Here is a 15,080-nt window from a genome sequence, read left to right on the forward strand (position 1 = left end):
GTGTAGCGTGGTCACCAAGCCGCCCAGACAACAACAAGATCTGTACATGTCGCAAAAAAATGTCGAACTTCAACACGGATAGCAGCGTTTCTATAGATCAGGATTTCTTCGATAGCGGCTACAGTTACGGTGAACAGAAAGAACAGGGGTATGGCGGATACAATTACGGTCAACAGTACCCAGATTACGGACAAACGGCACAGCAAGTGCCGACTTATGACTACCCTTCTGCAGAAAATGCACAAGGGTTTTACGACTCAACTTCGTACGAGTATGGTGGGAAATTATCTTACGACTACGGTGCTTCAGGCCCGACAACGATGAGGTCTAGCAGTGGTGGAGGTTATGGAATAGAAGGATCGATGAGACCGCGACAGACGAGCGAGGACTACACAAGTTTTGAGGACGAGCCTCCTCTTTTGGAAGGTAAGCTTAACAACGTGGCATAGAGTGACGGAAATTTAATACGATTTCACATTCTTGGCGTTACCACGGAAAAATTCTGAGTTCGAGTACTACTTACGACTCTTCCTTTAGCTTTGAATAGAATGTATACGACCAATTTTGATAATTTTGTACCCTATACCCTTTGTAATGAAACCTTTTGTTCTGTCAAGTTGTAAACTGTAAGTAAGTTAAGCTTACTTTGACAAGTCAGTATAACTTAGAAGTACATAGAAAGCTTTCGTTTCAAGTGAAACAGAAACAGAAATTGCACCCATCAAAATTTCAATCCTCACTTTAAAAAGCAATAAAATTTATTTTGAAAGACATGTTGTACATGTGTTACTTCTTTTTGCAGAATTAGGAATCAATTTTGAACATATATGGCAAAAGGTGAGTTGTTTTGTTTTGCTAATTATGCAGTGGCAGATATGGGTTGTCAACTTCTTGATAAGGGCGAAAGGGCTATAAATCAACCCCTTGATGAATTGATTTTTATTAACTAAAAATTAATTACTTAATTTCTTAATTAAAATCTGTTTTGAATCATTTTGAGACCCTCTTTTGAAACAATTTATGAGTGCTAGTTTCTTGATTTTGACAAGTCTAGTATGAAATGGTATACCTGTTAGATTGTTAATTATGCATAAGTATCAAACCTGCAGGTCTGAAAGTTTAAAGGCCTTATCACAGTTTTCGACGCCATCTTGACAAGTAGGCAAAGCAGATAGTAATTACAGTGTTTGTACAGGGATTCGAATTCTGGACAACTCGTGAATATTATTGTAAAGTTAAGATACTAGGCAAAAGTTTTTATTCGCCAAGTTTGAAGGATGTAGCTGGGCTAGAAAGCGTTCAGTTGCGTTTTTAATTTCCCATACATTTGTCTATATTTTTTTCCCCACGATTGACGTGGTTCGCAGGGAAAATTATAGACAAATGTATGGAAAAATTAAAAACGTAACTGAACACTTTCTAGCCCAGCGACAACCTTCAAACTTGGCGAATAAAACCTTTTGCCTAGTATCTTACCTTTACAATTCATAAATTGTCCTGAATTCAATTTTTGTAAAAGATATTTGCCATTGGATTCCCATAGAAACACTGTAATTTCTTCCCATTTTGCCTACTCGTCAAGATGGCGTCCATTCTTCTGCATTGTCATGCATATGTGTGGATCAATTTTTACCCCTGGCTCACAACTTTTAGCCTGAGTCTGTGTTTCTCACAAAAAAAGCTGATTTTTTTCTCTCTCTTGTGTTGTAGACACTGTCTGTTTTAAATCCATTGCAACACACAGAAGCTAACATAATGGATGACACAGATCTTGCTGGTCCCCTGGTGTTTTGTTTGGCATTTGGTGGATGCCTGTTGTTGGTGAGAGATAAGGGTAGCTTATGATCAGCAGAGAAACAAACAATAACCTCCATCATACTGTATTGGTAGTCTAGACCAATGTGCCATGAAAAATGGTATCTTTTAGGGGTCAAAAAAGGCTTGAGCCACGCCCAGATTTGCCTCCTTTGGGTAAGGATGTAGAAATCAAGAGTTTTGGTCTAGAATAGGGTGTCATTTGCCGGAAAACTGATCAGTGGTAGGAAGCATCTAAGTCCAGAATAGGAATATAAACTCTGAAGAGAAAGAGGCATTCATAAACATAAATAAAATCATCACGCCAATGTTGTTGACAGATACTGTAGTTTTCCATTAAAAACACAAATAGTGATACAATTCGGAAAAGAAGGGAGTCTGGGATAGGGTATAGATTTTTGGTGCCCCCACCCAAAATTTTACAGAGTACCTCCCTCGGGCTCTGTCCCTTTCATGTTGGAGTGCATACCCCCTGGGATCTTGACCTTATGCTTGGTCAACAACAAAATAACAAATGTGTGGTGTATTACGAGCAGTATAGTGTGGTATGTCATGGTACGTATATGCTGTGCTGAAATATGCTATGCAATGCTTTGCTGAGCTATGATATGCTAAGGGATTATAACTAGGATTGTGTTATTTTAGAACATTACCAAGCATAAGATTAGTTGTTTGTTTTAATATCATTATTTTTTTGTTTTCCATTTAGTCTGGCAAGGTTCATGGGTTTGGTTATATCTACGGAGTTGGTCTCCTAGGCTGTTTATCTATGTACGCCATTCTGAATCTTATGAGTATGACAGGAGTTTCTTTTAGCTGTGTTATTAGCGTTCTTGGTTACTGTCTGCTACCTATGGTCATATTGTCCTGCATTCCCATACTTTTTTCATTACAGTGAGTATTGTTTTAATATTACTTGTGGCTTTATGGTTAGTGTGCTGGGTCCCAGATTAAAGATCCAGGTTTCGAGGCCTAGCTGGGGAAGTGTTGTGCTGTGTAGGGTGGGTGGTAGCTCTATGGGTGATGGAGAAGAAAGGGTGGGAAGTGGTATTCCCAAGTAAAGGTGATGGGACTGGGAGAACAAGGGAAAAAATGTAAAATTTTGTGATATTTTGCAATGTGAAAAGCTCCAAGAGGTGGGAATGACTTAGGAAGGGCAAGAAGCGGGAGAAAAAAGGTAGGGAATTGAGTGGGAAGTTCAGACCACTTTCCCAGAAAACATTATTGTTCTAAACAAAAGGAGACACAACATAAGAAAGACTAGTTCTGCCTTGTATCCTTTGGTGTTGAAATGCCTCTACATCTCAGCCTGTTATGCTATAGTGGGCTATTTTTGATAAAATAGTAATAATTCAGGGAGGCAGTTCCAAGATTGTTACTGTTCAAATCCTTAAAATTCAGAATTTGATGTTTGTGATGTCGTGAAGTTAGCCCCCCATTGCTACTGATGAGTGATTGAATGTTTCACTGTTGTTATTTTTTTTTACAGAGGAATCCTTGGGACATTATTGACGGCCACAACGATAGGTTGGTGCAGCTTGTCGGCATCAAAGCTGTTTGTAACAGTGCTTGCTATGGATGCACAGCAGCTTCTTGTAGCTTACCCTTGTGCTCTGTTGTACGGCGTGTTTGCTCTTCTGACAGTTTTTTAGCAGCAACATAAACATTATCAAAGCTAGTGTTGCCATTCCATTGGTCTGCAACAAACTGAACTAATAATGAGGCCAGATGAAGGTCATGCCACTTTTTAACCATTGGTGATGTTCAAAAATTAATTTATTGTTTGGTTCCAGAAAATATCCATAACCTCCCATGGATGGTTATTTGAAATTCTGAGCGGGTGGGGGTCTCTATATGAAACTAAACTGGGATTTCTAGGGGGGTGGGGGGGGGGTTGATAACCCCCAAAAAACTGTCAATTAGAGGTGTTATAGATATTTTCTGGAACAACACATTACTGCGTGAAGTGCTTTACTTGTATTGTAGTTTGCTAAATAAATTCATTTAGGTAATTATTTCATGGTGTTTGTCAAATGAAATATGTGTTTGGAAGGAACTAAGTATTGGATGATTGACTGCACACTTTTAGTAAATTTACATTCCTCATATTTTTTAAATCTCAAGTGTACGTGTACTTGCAGATTGAAATATATAATTACTATCTAAATACAACAAAGACAATGTAAGAAAGTAAAAAAAAAAAAAAACTTATGTTATCTGGGAAATTTTTTGACATTGGATTTTGTAATTACAGTTACTCTCAGGCTTTGCACACATTTTAAAACTGGAAAAGCTGCCAACTTGGTTATTCTTGTTAAAGTTGAAAATACACTTAGTTTTGGAGAATCTTGAAGTTCTCTATGATGGCAAGCCTGCGAATGCAGATGTATTTCTGACTGCCGCTTGTCTTGGTCCCAGGGGAGGTACTCGAAGTATAAATGATGGGGGGGGGGGGTCTGGCGTATTTTTTTGAGTTGAAAATTTACACACTTGGTATTTTTTGGGTCAAGGGATCTGTCACGTATTTTTTTAGGTCTTAAAAAATATGCGTATTTTTGGGGGTCTTATCTCCCAGCGAACTTTTCGTTTTGGGTTTTTGTTGCGATCAGAGGATCAGAAAAATATTCATTCAAACTGATGCCAGGTATTTTTTGGGGTCTAAAATTTCAGGGGTGTGTATTTTTTGGGTTTGCAATATAAAGCTCCGTCGGCCCCCATCATGAATACTTTGAGTACCCCCCTGGGGTCTTGGTAAAGACAAGCGACAGTCGTAAATACGTCTGCGTTCCCAGGCTATATCATTATGCTGGCCACCCATGGCATAGAATTAACTGGCCATTGCAGAGAATTGTAAAGGAGATTCACTAAAGGTATGTGTATTGATGAGCATGCTGGGAAAAAAGCTCTGGCTATAATAGGAAGTTGAGGTTCAACAGTATGTACTTGGTGAAGAAAGGACATAAATTTAAAAAAATAATTTACTGCTAATTTATTGCTTTGCTTTTGAATAAAAACTGTTTTAAATCAGGCGCGTAGCTGAGGTTTTTGGAAGGGTGTTCGTATTGGTAGGAACATTTATTGAGGGGGGGTTACTTAATATGAGCGCCGAAGGCGCGAGCCTCTCGGGGGGTCTGGGGGCAGCCCCCCAGAATATTTTAAAATCTAGAGGCCCGAAAATGCTATTTTCAATGGAGTATAAAATAACAGGTATTTTTAGTCATAACAACAATATATCCGGCGTTTTGTTAACTTGATACATTTATACATACATACCGGCTTAGTACACGAAACGTTTTACAAAAGCTTGACATGTGCTGCAAAGGCATCTCAGGGTAAAAGGTTAAGCCCCCACCCCCTGGCTCCATCGTCAATGTACTAAAAGCGGCGTCAAAGCGTCAATATGCACTAAATACACGTATCACCTGGATCCCCCGAAATTGTAATCCCCGCCAGTCGTCTATTGATACTCCATTTATCAAATCCCGAACGCCTGTTAAGGAAATATTTTTTCAACGATGGGATTATTTTGACTGCATATAATACTAGGTCACTTGGATCCACTTCTCCTAACAATTTAATACTTTCCCGAAACTTTTAGCGTTTTCTTGCAGGGTAATTTAAAAGCTGCAACACTCAAAGTTTGTTTTCCATTCCCCCACTATTTGCTAAAAGCTGAAAATCAACAGTTTGTGTTTCAGTCCTCCTTTATTGACCTCCAAAGGGGGTTCGTTCGAACCCTTCGAACCCCCCTCCTACGCGCCTGCAAATTACAACGATTCTTGTTCTTATTATAGCTCTTCTTAATTACAGCAAAAGAATACAAAATTGGTTTTCTCATTCTCGGTTCAAAGCATGCCTAGCAGGCTTTTTTAAAATTCAGTCTCAACGCTTCCCTTATTAATTTTTTTTCTGGTCATTGGTTATTATTTTATAAAGCCATGTATGTCACTGGTCAAAGTGACCGGTTAAAATGACCGGCAAACCGTAAATTTATTTTGTCAGGAGAAATTGTCATCTTGACTGGACATTGTTTGATGACTAGCCGCTATTTTGAGCCCTCGTCTGTGATCCCTTAAACTTATGAGTTTATTTAACAATGACTTTCATTTTGGCATGGTAGAAAATATCTACAATTTCTTTTTCACCCATGCATGCAATAAGTTAATATAATTTTTTAGATTTTCCATTTTTTTTCGTCTCAGTCTGTGCTCTTTCTATTGGTCTCTTTAATTTTGGCATTCAGCTAGAGTAGTTTTCAGGGAAATTAGGGACTGGTCAATAAGTAGAGCGGGGGGGGGGGGTGTGCTGGAGCAGAAAGGGGGTGGGTCATCAGGTTTTGAGCCCTCCAATAGGGGTTGGTTATGTAGTTTTGATCTACACGTAGGGGGTGTGTCATCTTATTTATATCAGTATAAATTGATAAATTTTTTGAAGTGAGCAGTTTTTCTAGCGATTTCAGGAGGCCTAAATATAAACATTTCCCGGTGGAGCATGCCCCCTGACCCCCCTAGATGGCTTGTGATTACAACATCAGTTTTGCCTGTCTGTCTTCAGCCTGCGCTTTAGGCTTTCACCAGTAAACTCTCTTCTCAACACTTTGCAATTATGAATTATAGATGGTGGTTGTAGATAGCTTCTGTTATCAATTTCTGTATTTCTTCAATAATTGTTTATGAATTAATGTTATGTACTGTTTCAGTTTTCCCATGGACTTAACACACAAATACGTGGAAAACGTAAAAAAGACTAGTATAATACAATTGAAAATATTGGTTTCCTGCTCCGGATACATAGTTAAAAGGGTTTAAAATGTTTTCAAACTCGGAGCGCAAATAAAATTTAAAAGCGTGAAATATATACTAGTATACTAGAAATATACTATATACTAGTATAATAAGTGAGAAATTTTTCCCTCTTTGGTGTGCTAAGAAATGGAAAAAGACGTAAACGGAACAGCAGTGTCTATCAGTATACCCAGGGATCCATATTCGCAGTCGTCCGGTCGTCCGAGACGAGAGACGACTAAAACATGGGCGACCCTAAAACGCGGAACGACGGAATGACGGAACGGCGGAAAATAACCCCAAATCCTAAAAGACGGAATGGCGGAAAATACTGCAAACCCTAAATGAGGAAGACGGAAAACTACCCCAAATCCTAAACGACGGAATGGCGGAAAACACCGCAAACCCTAAAAGGCGGAATAAAATACAAAAAAAAAAAAATACAAAATGCAAAATAGCAAAAAAAGTAATAATAATAATAATAATAATAATAATAATAATAATAATAATAATAATAATAGAGGAATAAAAATAAACTTAACATCTTCATATTTTAATCGTTAAGTGGAATTTTAAACCGCCCAACGATCTGATTCTTTACTCGAAATCTCAGCTGCTTTGCAGCTAACCTGCGATCAGGCGTTTATTTTTCTCGCGGCGGTGCAGTCAACGGAAAAATGAACGCCTGATACAATACTTCAAGTCGTCTGTCGCCCCCTAATTAAAGTGTCTGTCAACGTCGGAGTCGGCGATGCCATCAGATAAGAGATAAGCTAGCTTGCAGCAAAGGTTGTTTTATTTTGAGAATGCAGACGAAGAAAAAAATACACCTCTTAAGTATGTCTCGGTTGGTGAAGGTACTGATCCCTTTGTAAAAAATTGAAGCAGGCCGCACGAAATCCCCGTGAACCTTTTTGTGGTCGTGTCGCATTATTCAAACGCCTTCAATTATATTTTTACTGATCGGCGGGTTTTAAAAATTTTTTTCAGCAAAGGCTCATTTTGTGCAAGGCTCCAACGCTCTGGACAAAATTGTCAGATCAGACATTTCAAGGTCGTAGTTTTCGTCACTGGCACGATCGTCTGGCGTGTGGTGCGATGTTGCCCGGGAATGTTGTGATAATCTTCGACACCATTGGCGATAGATTACGCTCTTGTCCCGTCGAAAGCACCGCCAAAACATCTTTTCTTTCACAAACTATTCGTCGAATACACTCCCTTTGTTCATCTTTAAGTGTTTTGTTAATACAACTTTTGAGGGATTTTCTTAAAGCTAGAAAACTCGCTCTCTACTTCATTCTGCTCAACACAAATAAAATCCTCTATGCGTGATAGTTTTGGACCGGAAGTTACACTCGAACTCAATTAGCCAATCAGGATAGAGTTTAATGTTCCCTTTTGTTTCCTGACCAATCAGAAAAAAGTCCAGATTCTGACTTACAGACGACTGACAAGTAATAATTGACCCGACGGCTAACACAGCAATCCCGGGAGCAATTACACTCGCGTCACGTGCAGATTTATTTTTGAAGTCGATATTGAACCCGAATATATCTTGTCTCATCGTAATTGTTAGATTGTATGGCTTTTAAATTGCCCTCCCTTAATGGGAGGGTAAATTCGGAAAACCTTCTATCGAAGATTATACGGGCCTAACACTGTTTGACTGGGGTCTTCTACAAGACAAGGAGGAGACACGGCCGTGGCTCCTTTGGATTGGTTTTTGTGGCAAAAGCGAAGGGGGAGAAGGTCGTGATAAAGAAATACTGAGTGACGAGAACACGGAAAAGCGACTGTTCCTAAAAGAAGCGAAAATTCTTCAAGGCATCACAAGTGAACATGTCGTTAAGTTCAAAGCCGCTTGCATCGAACCGTGCGCAATGATGCTTGAATATCTGTACTTCGACTTTGCTCCATTCGGAGTATCACAAAAGGTGAGCAGCCTCGATAAATTTCTTCAGTACATCCATTCCAATAAGGCAGTCGAACAATTTGCCTTTCAAGAAAGGATCGCCCGAGAAACAGCGGCAGGGCTTGCACATTTGCATGATCTTGGGATCGTCCACCGAGACATCAAGCCCGCCAATGTGCTGGTCTCCAACCAACACTATTGTGCTTCAAAGGACAAACACGAACTTGAACAGATGTTCCAGACCAGGCCAATAGTTTGCAAGCTGCAGACTTTGGAGAAAGCCGCTCAGCCATAAACCAGACTAACAGTGTCTGCCGCATGGTGACTAGCAATATTATCCGGGGAACTCCCGCTTATCGAGCACCTGAACTTTTCCGTCAGAGCGGATCATCGCTGTCCTTAGAAGACCTAAAAGCTGTGGATGTTTGGGCCCTAGGTATGCTCTTATTTGTGCTAATAAATCAGATGTAAAGTATCCTTATCAGTTAGAATTGGAGAAGGTTCAAACCGGAAATTCTCTTTCAGTTTTAGAAAGGCTAATTTCTAAAAACGAGAAGCCGGCTCACTCGGATTACTACTGCATAGAGCATGCAACAAGTTGTCTCCGTTTGCGCAAATTACACGACCATTGTACGCGTTTTAATCCCAAAGACAGGCCAGATGCAAAATATGTAGTGGATATCTTAGGCAATGAAGCACAGGGAAACAGCAGAGATATCGCATTCAAAGTAAGCCAAGGAAGCTCAGTCGAGAACGCAAATTGCTCTAACATTCCTGATGACGGGACAAATGCTTGCGCATTTATGTCTGTTCACTTCGGTGAACTTTTGATATGCTTAAATGAGAGGATGGCAATCAGTAAATTCGAAGATATTTCCCGCGTGGCCGAGGATGTCATCATTAATTCTCCCCTAAAGTTCAACCCCTTTCGCGACAAGGGTAGACATTATGATGTTCTGGAGGCTTACGGACTTTTGAGGGAATCTAAAGTGGTCGAAGAGGAGTACGAATTTACAGAGGAAATTCTTGGCAATCATGGCGCTTACACAGGCAGTGCTAGAGAGGAGCTAATGGCGGCCGTATTCCGTCTTACGACGGAAACAAAGATGAGGATTGCCTTCTATTCTTGCGGGGGCTACATCTTTACGATAGGATGGGCACTCGGACAGCTGTTCATTATGGACACGCATGTCATGCCTGGAGAGCCGGTGGTGACGGCAACGGGTGGTGAAGGTTTTCTTCAAAGTGACTTACAGTAGCTGTAGACGATGTGTTCGTGGGGCGACGACTCCGGCTAAGCGGAGTTCAGATGGCCAGGCAGTCATTGGCCGAATGAGAAAGTACAGGTAACAGCAAAATATAATAAATATTAAAAAAGGTAACTTAAGTCAAACCCGTTACATGTACTGAGAATTTACACAAAGTGAGATCAACATTAGCAAACGTCCCACAAGTTAGTAATTGCAATGAGAGGACTCGGTCAGCACCTGTTTCTCTTTCTCTTTTTTGTAGCAACAGCACGAAGCAGCGCAGATACTGCATGGACGACATGTCTCAAGTAAGTATATACTATAACTAAATTTTTTTCTATGATATGAAATAAAAAAATATAATAACAAGATAAAATAAATATTAATACCGAAGGCGCATCCGGTCACCGTTAGTATTAGAAATAATAACTATCCTTGGAACCCATCCCGTTGGGAGGCAAGGGGGACAAGGATTTGCATGAGTGATGAAGCGGTTACCTTTATAATAAGTGCCAAACAAATTATTTTAATTTATTTTCTTATCGTACTTAAATTTTGAGTGGCTTAGAGATTATAGTTTTCGTTCAAATCAGCATGTCCTTATTTTTTCTTGTTACACAGTTCATGATCTCGACTCGGTATGACGCCAACTTAAATAGAAAGGTGCATTCCAAAGTATGTTATAAACCGCATTTTAATTTTACATTCTAATACTAATAGCGCTCTTAAAAGGCCGAACACTCACCTTTTCACCTTCACGATCTCCTTTAAAGAAAAAATAAAAAGGTTTTGCTTTTTCAAATTTGTTACTGTTTCTTCACTATTTATATCTTACTGCAAAATTACTGTAATACATTGACATCTTTTAGGTTTGAACCTGCTGACAGAAAAGGAAATGAGCTGTGTAAAAAGAGGCTTAACCTGGACAGGTAACAGTTACTGATATATAATCACGCCGTGATGCTACCCGGTGGGGGGCAGGCTACTTCCGGTTATTTTTCAGACTTCATTTATATGAAAGGGTAGGGATATCGGTTATTTAGGTTTTGAAAAGGGCGTTCAATTAAAATGTTTCAAACAGAAGCACCTTATGGCTGTATATTTTATTTCTTTTTCCCCTTCATAAAAATGACATGGCATATAAAAGGGGTACCTTTATTCAGAAGGAGGTTTACGAAAGTACCTTATCTTCTAAATGGTATATGCAAGGGTAAAGGGTGGGACGATAGGGAAGAGTCTCCCCGTAGAGAACTTTGTGAATAAAAACCGCCCCTGATGAAGCTCCAGGAAATGACAATGATAAAGAAACCCCTTATTCCTGTCAATTTTTTTACAGCAAAACTAGCAATGTCCTAGATCCTACTGTCCTTGACAGTTCAGAAGAAGACGTGCAACAATGTGTAAGGAATTCAAGTGTTCCTGTCGCAAACAGGTAGCTATACATCCGCTTTGCTTACTCAATCTTTACCAACACTTGCAGAAGTACAAGTGTTAACAAGTCAACATGTGTACTACTTTCAAAGCGAAAGGGCAATAGCTGCACGGAAAAGAGACAGTTGGAAACATTGACGTCTGCGACTATCTGTAAACCACGGCACTGGTCGAAGGCGGGGCATAGCAAACAATTGCCTTATGATTTCACACTTGATTTCAGTATCGATTTATCAAAGTATATCTTTGTCGCTAAATTAAAACGCATATTTTATTTTTTTTAAACCAGTTCCTAGAAGTCAAAGAAATAATCGCCAGTCACTTTTTGATATGGTATCCCATAACATTTATTTATTGTAGCCACAGCAACAAAGTATCAGATGCACCCGTTCCGAGTCCGAGCAACGGTGAACGAGCTGATGGAGTTGACCACAGTCGTGCAAGCATTTCAAGCGGCAGTGAAGGAGAGAGGTGAGGAGGGGGAGGTCACGACATTGGCTTATCAAGAACATATTGTATTGTTACGCTATTGTCTTTATTACCCTTCAAATATTTTCTAAAAGGCCGCTTACTTTTGTAAACCTTCTCTCGCAGTTTTTAAGCGTTAAATTGATTCTGTTGGCGTTCAAAATATTGTTGGTCTGCGCGCAAAAACTTTACTCGTTGACAGGGAACAAAAACTAGTCGAAAATTATCCTTTCGGGCTATTTTATCTCACTGTTTGAGCATATACTAAAACAACTATTCACCTCGTTGTAGGTGGCTAGTGTTAGCTATCCACCTCTAGCCACCTCCACTTCGGTGAATAGTTGTTAATAGTTGTTGTAACACCTCTGATGTATCCATTTCCTCTTTGTTGTAGCCGCAACAACAAAGTCTCAGATGAAGATGACGGGGTTGCTGTTAGCATGTCCAGCGGTAGTGATGGAGAGAGGTGAGGAGTGGCAGGTCACGCCATTGCCTTTTTAGCTCACTCTAGGTTTACCAATTCACTCTCGTGTTAGTATTGTAGACCTTTATCTTTAAATTACATATTTTTGACCCAGATCGTGATGGCTAAACAAATAATCAGCGTTCAATTCTAATTTATTTACTTCCATAAAATCTACTTGCAGTTTGGTTGTAGCGGCAGGTATCTTTCAGTCATGCTTTGCAATGCCACCTCTCATGAAATTCTTGCATTGGCTAAGATATTCGTTCCTCTATAATTTCTCGTAGGGTTGCATCTGATGAATCTAATGACTCTGCTCAGAGTCAATGCAAACTGGACAAGTCGAAGTTTGAGGAGTCTCCCCTTTTTATCTCGATGATAATAACATTCCAATTTTTTCTACTGACATTAAGGAATTGTCGAACATCGATATCGCACGATTGTTGCTGGATCCACCCGAAGAGAAGATAGCGTCCAAGCCACCTGTGAAGTGTCAAGAAAATCATGTCTTCTTAATCGATACAAAGTCATCCTATTTTCGGAATAGAAACGATTGGAAAGCAGATGATTTGGTGTTTTTAAAAATGATGGCAGTCGTGTTGTCGCTTACTACGAAGAAAAAGCTTCGGAAGTCAGATACGTCTCTAGAACAAAGCCCGAGAACTGCAACCGCCATACCATCCTTCTAAAGAGGACGTATTGGAAGCATGGTGTCCATTCTGATTTCCACAGGAAAGCCTTTGAACTATTCAGGTATGATGGACAGAATTTCACCCCAGAGAAATTCATACTTCTACAGTACAGTTTCATCGGAAAACCACATGCGATTACTGGACAAGCTCACGGTAATTCCAAGTCAGGGAAAGCCTTCACTCGCACCAAACCAGGAGTTTTAGAGAGCATTAAAGGCAAAGTAAAAGCTTCTGCTCCACCGTCACAAGTTTATGACGAGGTGTTCGAGGAAGCCGGCGGTCTTCTTAACGTCTGCAGTATTTCAGATATTCCAAGAAATAGAAAGCAAGTCGAGAATGCCAAATATCAAGGAAAAGCAGTCCGAAGTCAAGACGAGTTGTATGATCTTACACTCAAGTCAAAAGACGAGGAAGAAACAGGAAAAGTTTATATACGACGCCTGCAAGTTGCCCCGAGTCCAGCATGTGTTTTAGCCTCTAATAGGCAGGTTGGCGATGTTAAGCGGTTTTGTGCCAACGCTACTCTCCAGTTCTCTATACTTTCCATCGACACAACATTCAATATAGGTAACTTTTACGTGACGCCAACAACTTACAGACATCTTCTGTTGGAAGACAGAAAGACTGGGAAGTCCCCCCTTTTACTAGGGCCAACATTAATACACACGAGAAAGAACACGACACTTTCAACTACTTCGGCGCCACACTAACCGGACTGACAACGAAGTGAAGAATGTACGATTTTTAGGGTCGGATCGTGAAAAGAGTGGAGAAGGGAAGAGTCCTTTTCTTCCCATAGCAACATGGCTGCATGTAAAAGACATGTAGAAGAGGATTGTAAAGGAAGCTTCACTCTTTAGGAATCTCGTCAGAGCATTGCACAGCATTCCTTCATGACATATTTGGGTCTGATTTCAAGCAAGAAAAGGGGCTTATCGACTCAGACGGATGCGAAGATTTCGATGCTAAGCTGGACAGCTTGCAAGAGGTTTGGAATTCCAGAGAAAAGAAGGCAAGAGGGACGGCGCTGTCTGAGTCAAGTGCAGCGGAATTTCACGCCTATTTCGTTACGCACGTTTCCCAAGAATGAAGAAGAAAATGATTGCACCTGTTAGAAAACAAGCAGGCCTTGGCGAATCTTTTACTACAACAACGCAGCCGAGTCAAAACATCAACGGATAAAGGCCCGAAAGGTGAAGATGTACGGGACGAAAACTCACCTGGACAAAGGTCGACTACTGAAGTCTATCCGAAGAGGAGGAAAGGATTTGAGAGAGCTATGGATGAGGGCCCTACAAAATAAGGGATACCTTCACTACAAAGCTTCAGGTTTCTTTCTCTGCCTACATCGGCAAGTCACACGCCGAAAAAGCAAAGATCAATAAGAAGGTTCACGAACTTTCCATGGAGGCGGCTTTACACCTGGGAAGAGGACCAACTAATCCTACCAAGAAGCAAGCAAAAAATTTGACTAGTGTGCGTATAAAAATGTACCAAAGTCAGTCGGTGAAAAACCAGGAGAAGCAGAGAGAAACGAAAACGTGTGCCGCAGACGCAACGCCACTGATGGATATACCCAGAGAGTTCCAACACCTTCAAAACCAACTCTAGACACAACTACATTCAAAGTCAAATGGCTTAAGAACTCTAAAGTGTACAAATGTTATGGCTTCGGCAAAACATCCGTCCGAACCCCAGAAAGACGCCGAAGTAGTTCCCCCACCACCATGGGATTTTTTCTTGCGAGACTGGAAATAAGGCCAATCCCTAGCGTATGAGATTAAGATGTCGTTCAAGCCAGAGCCAGTCCATACCACCCAAATGTTTGCATTCGTCGCGCCCACGGGAAAATTTACCCTTGTGGGTCGAAAGCCGAAAGGAGGAGGGGAAAAAGTAGGTGGAGTGCCCATTTCAAGAGTGTATTAGTATTTTGTCTGCACTTTTTTCGCGAGGAAAAAAGCGGCCAATGAAATTAGATTTTTTAAAATTAGCCTAGGTGACGATGACAGCCGTTTTTTTTTTTACATTAGCTTATGTTTTTTTATTAAGAAGCCCCGCTATATGAGAGTTGTTTTTTTTTTCCTCTATTTTTATTTTTTTTTGCTATTTTTATTTTTTTTTTGGGGTAACGTTCCAAGGCAGTTCCGCTCTTTAGTGCGTCCGCCGGTGGGGTTTTCCGCCGTTCCGCCGTTCCGTCATTCCGCCATTCCGTCGTTCCGCGTTTTAGGGTCGCCCCTAAAACATCGTATGGACGACCAAATGATT

The 15,080-nt window shown here is 40.4% G+C and overlaps 1 protein-coding gene and 2 pseudogenes across 1 annotated transcript; all 3 read left to right on the top strand.

Annotated features, from left to right (window-relative positions):
- Positions 1 to 4: 4 nt before the first annotated feature.
- LOC144653319 (protein YIPF5-like) lies at positions 5 to 4,779 on the top strand. Its single transcript, XM_078513293.1, has 5 exons — positions 5 to 426; positions 803 to 837; positions 1,711 to 1,821; positions 2,525 to 2,709; positions 3,305 to 4,779. Exons 1-5 carry the CDS (start codon positions 60 to 62, stop codon positions 3,465 to 3,467), a joined length of 861 nt encoding a protein of 286 aa, XP_078369419.1. The 5' UTR covers positions 5 to 59; the 3' UTR covers positions 3,468 to 4,779.
- Positions 4,780 to 8,180: 3,401 nt separating this feature from the next.
- Positions 8,181 to 8,806, top strand: LOC144654097 (uncharacterized; annotated as a pseudogene).
- Positions 8,807 to 8,829: 23 nt separating this feature from the next.
- Positions 8,830 to 14,785, top strand: LOC144654098 (uncharacterized; annotated as a pseudogene).
- Positions 14,786 to 15,080: the final 295 nt, after the last annotated feature.

The sequence above is a fragment of the Oculina patagonica genome, chromosome 5 (genome assembly GCF_052425735.1).
Source record: "Oculina patagonica isolate OP01 chromosome 5, crgOcupat, whole genome shotgun sequence".
Taxonomy (NCBI): domain Eukaryota; kingdom Metazoa; phylum Cnidaria; class Anthozoa; order Scleractinia; family Oculinidae; genus Oculina; species Oculina patagonica.

Coding starts and splice junctions, on each gene's coding strand:
- LOC144653319 (XM_078513293.1), top strand. CDS start 60: ATGTCGAACTTCAACACGGATAGCAGCGTTTCTATAGATCAGGATTTC. Junction 427..802: donor CGAGCCTCCTCTTTTGGAAG/GTAAGCTTAACA, acceptor TTCTTTTTGCAG/AATTAGGAATCAATTTTGAA. Junction 2,710..3,304: donor CCCATACTTTTTTCATTACA/GTGAGTATTGTT, acceptor TTTTTTTTACAG/AGGAATCCTTGGGACATTAT.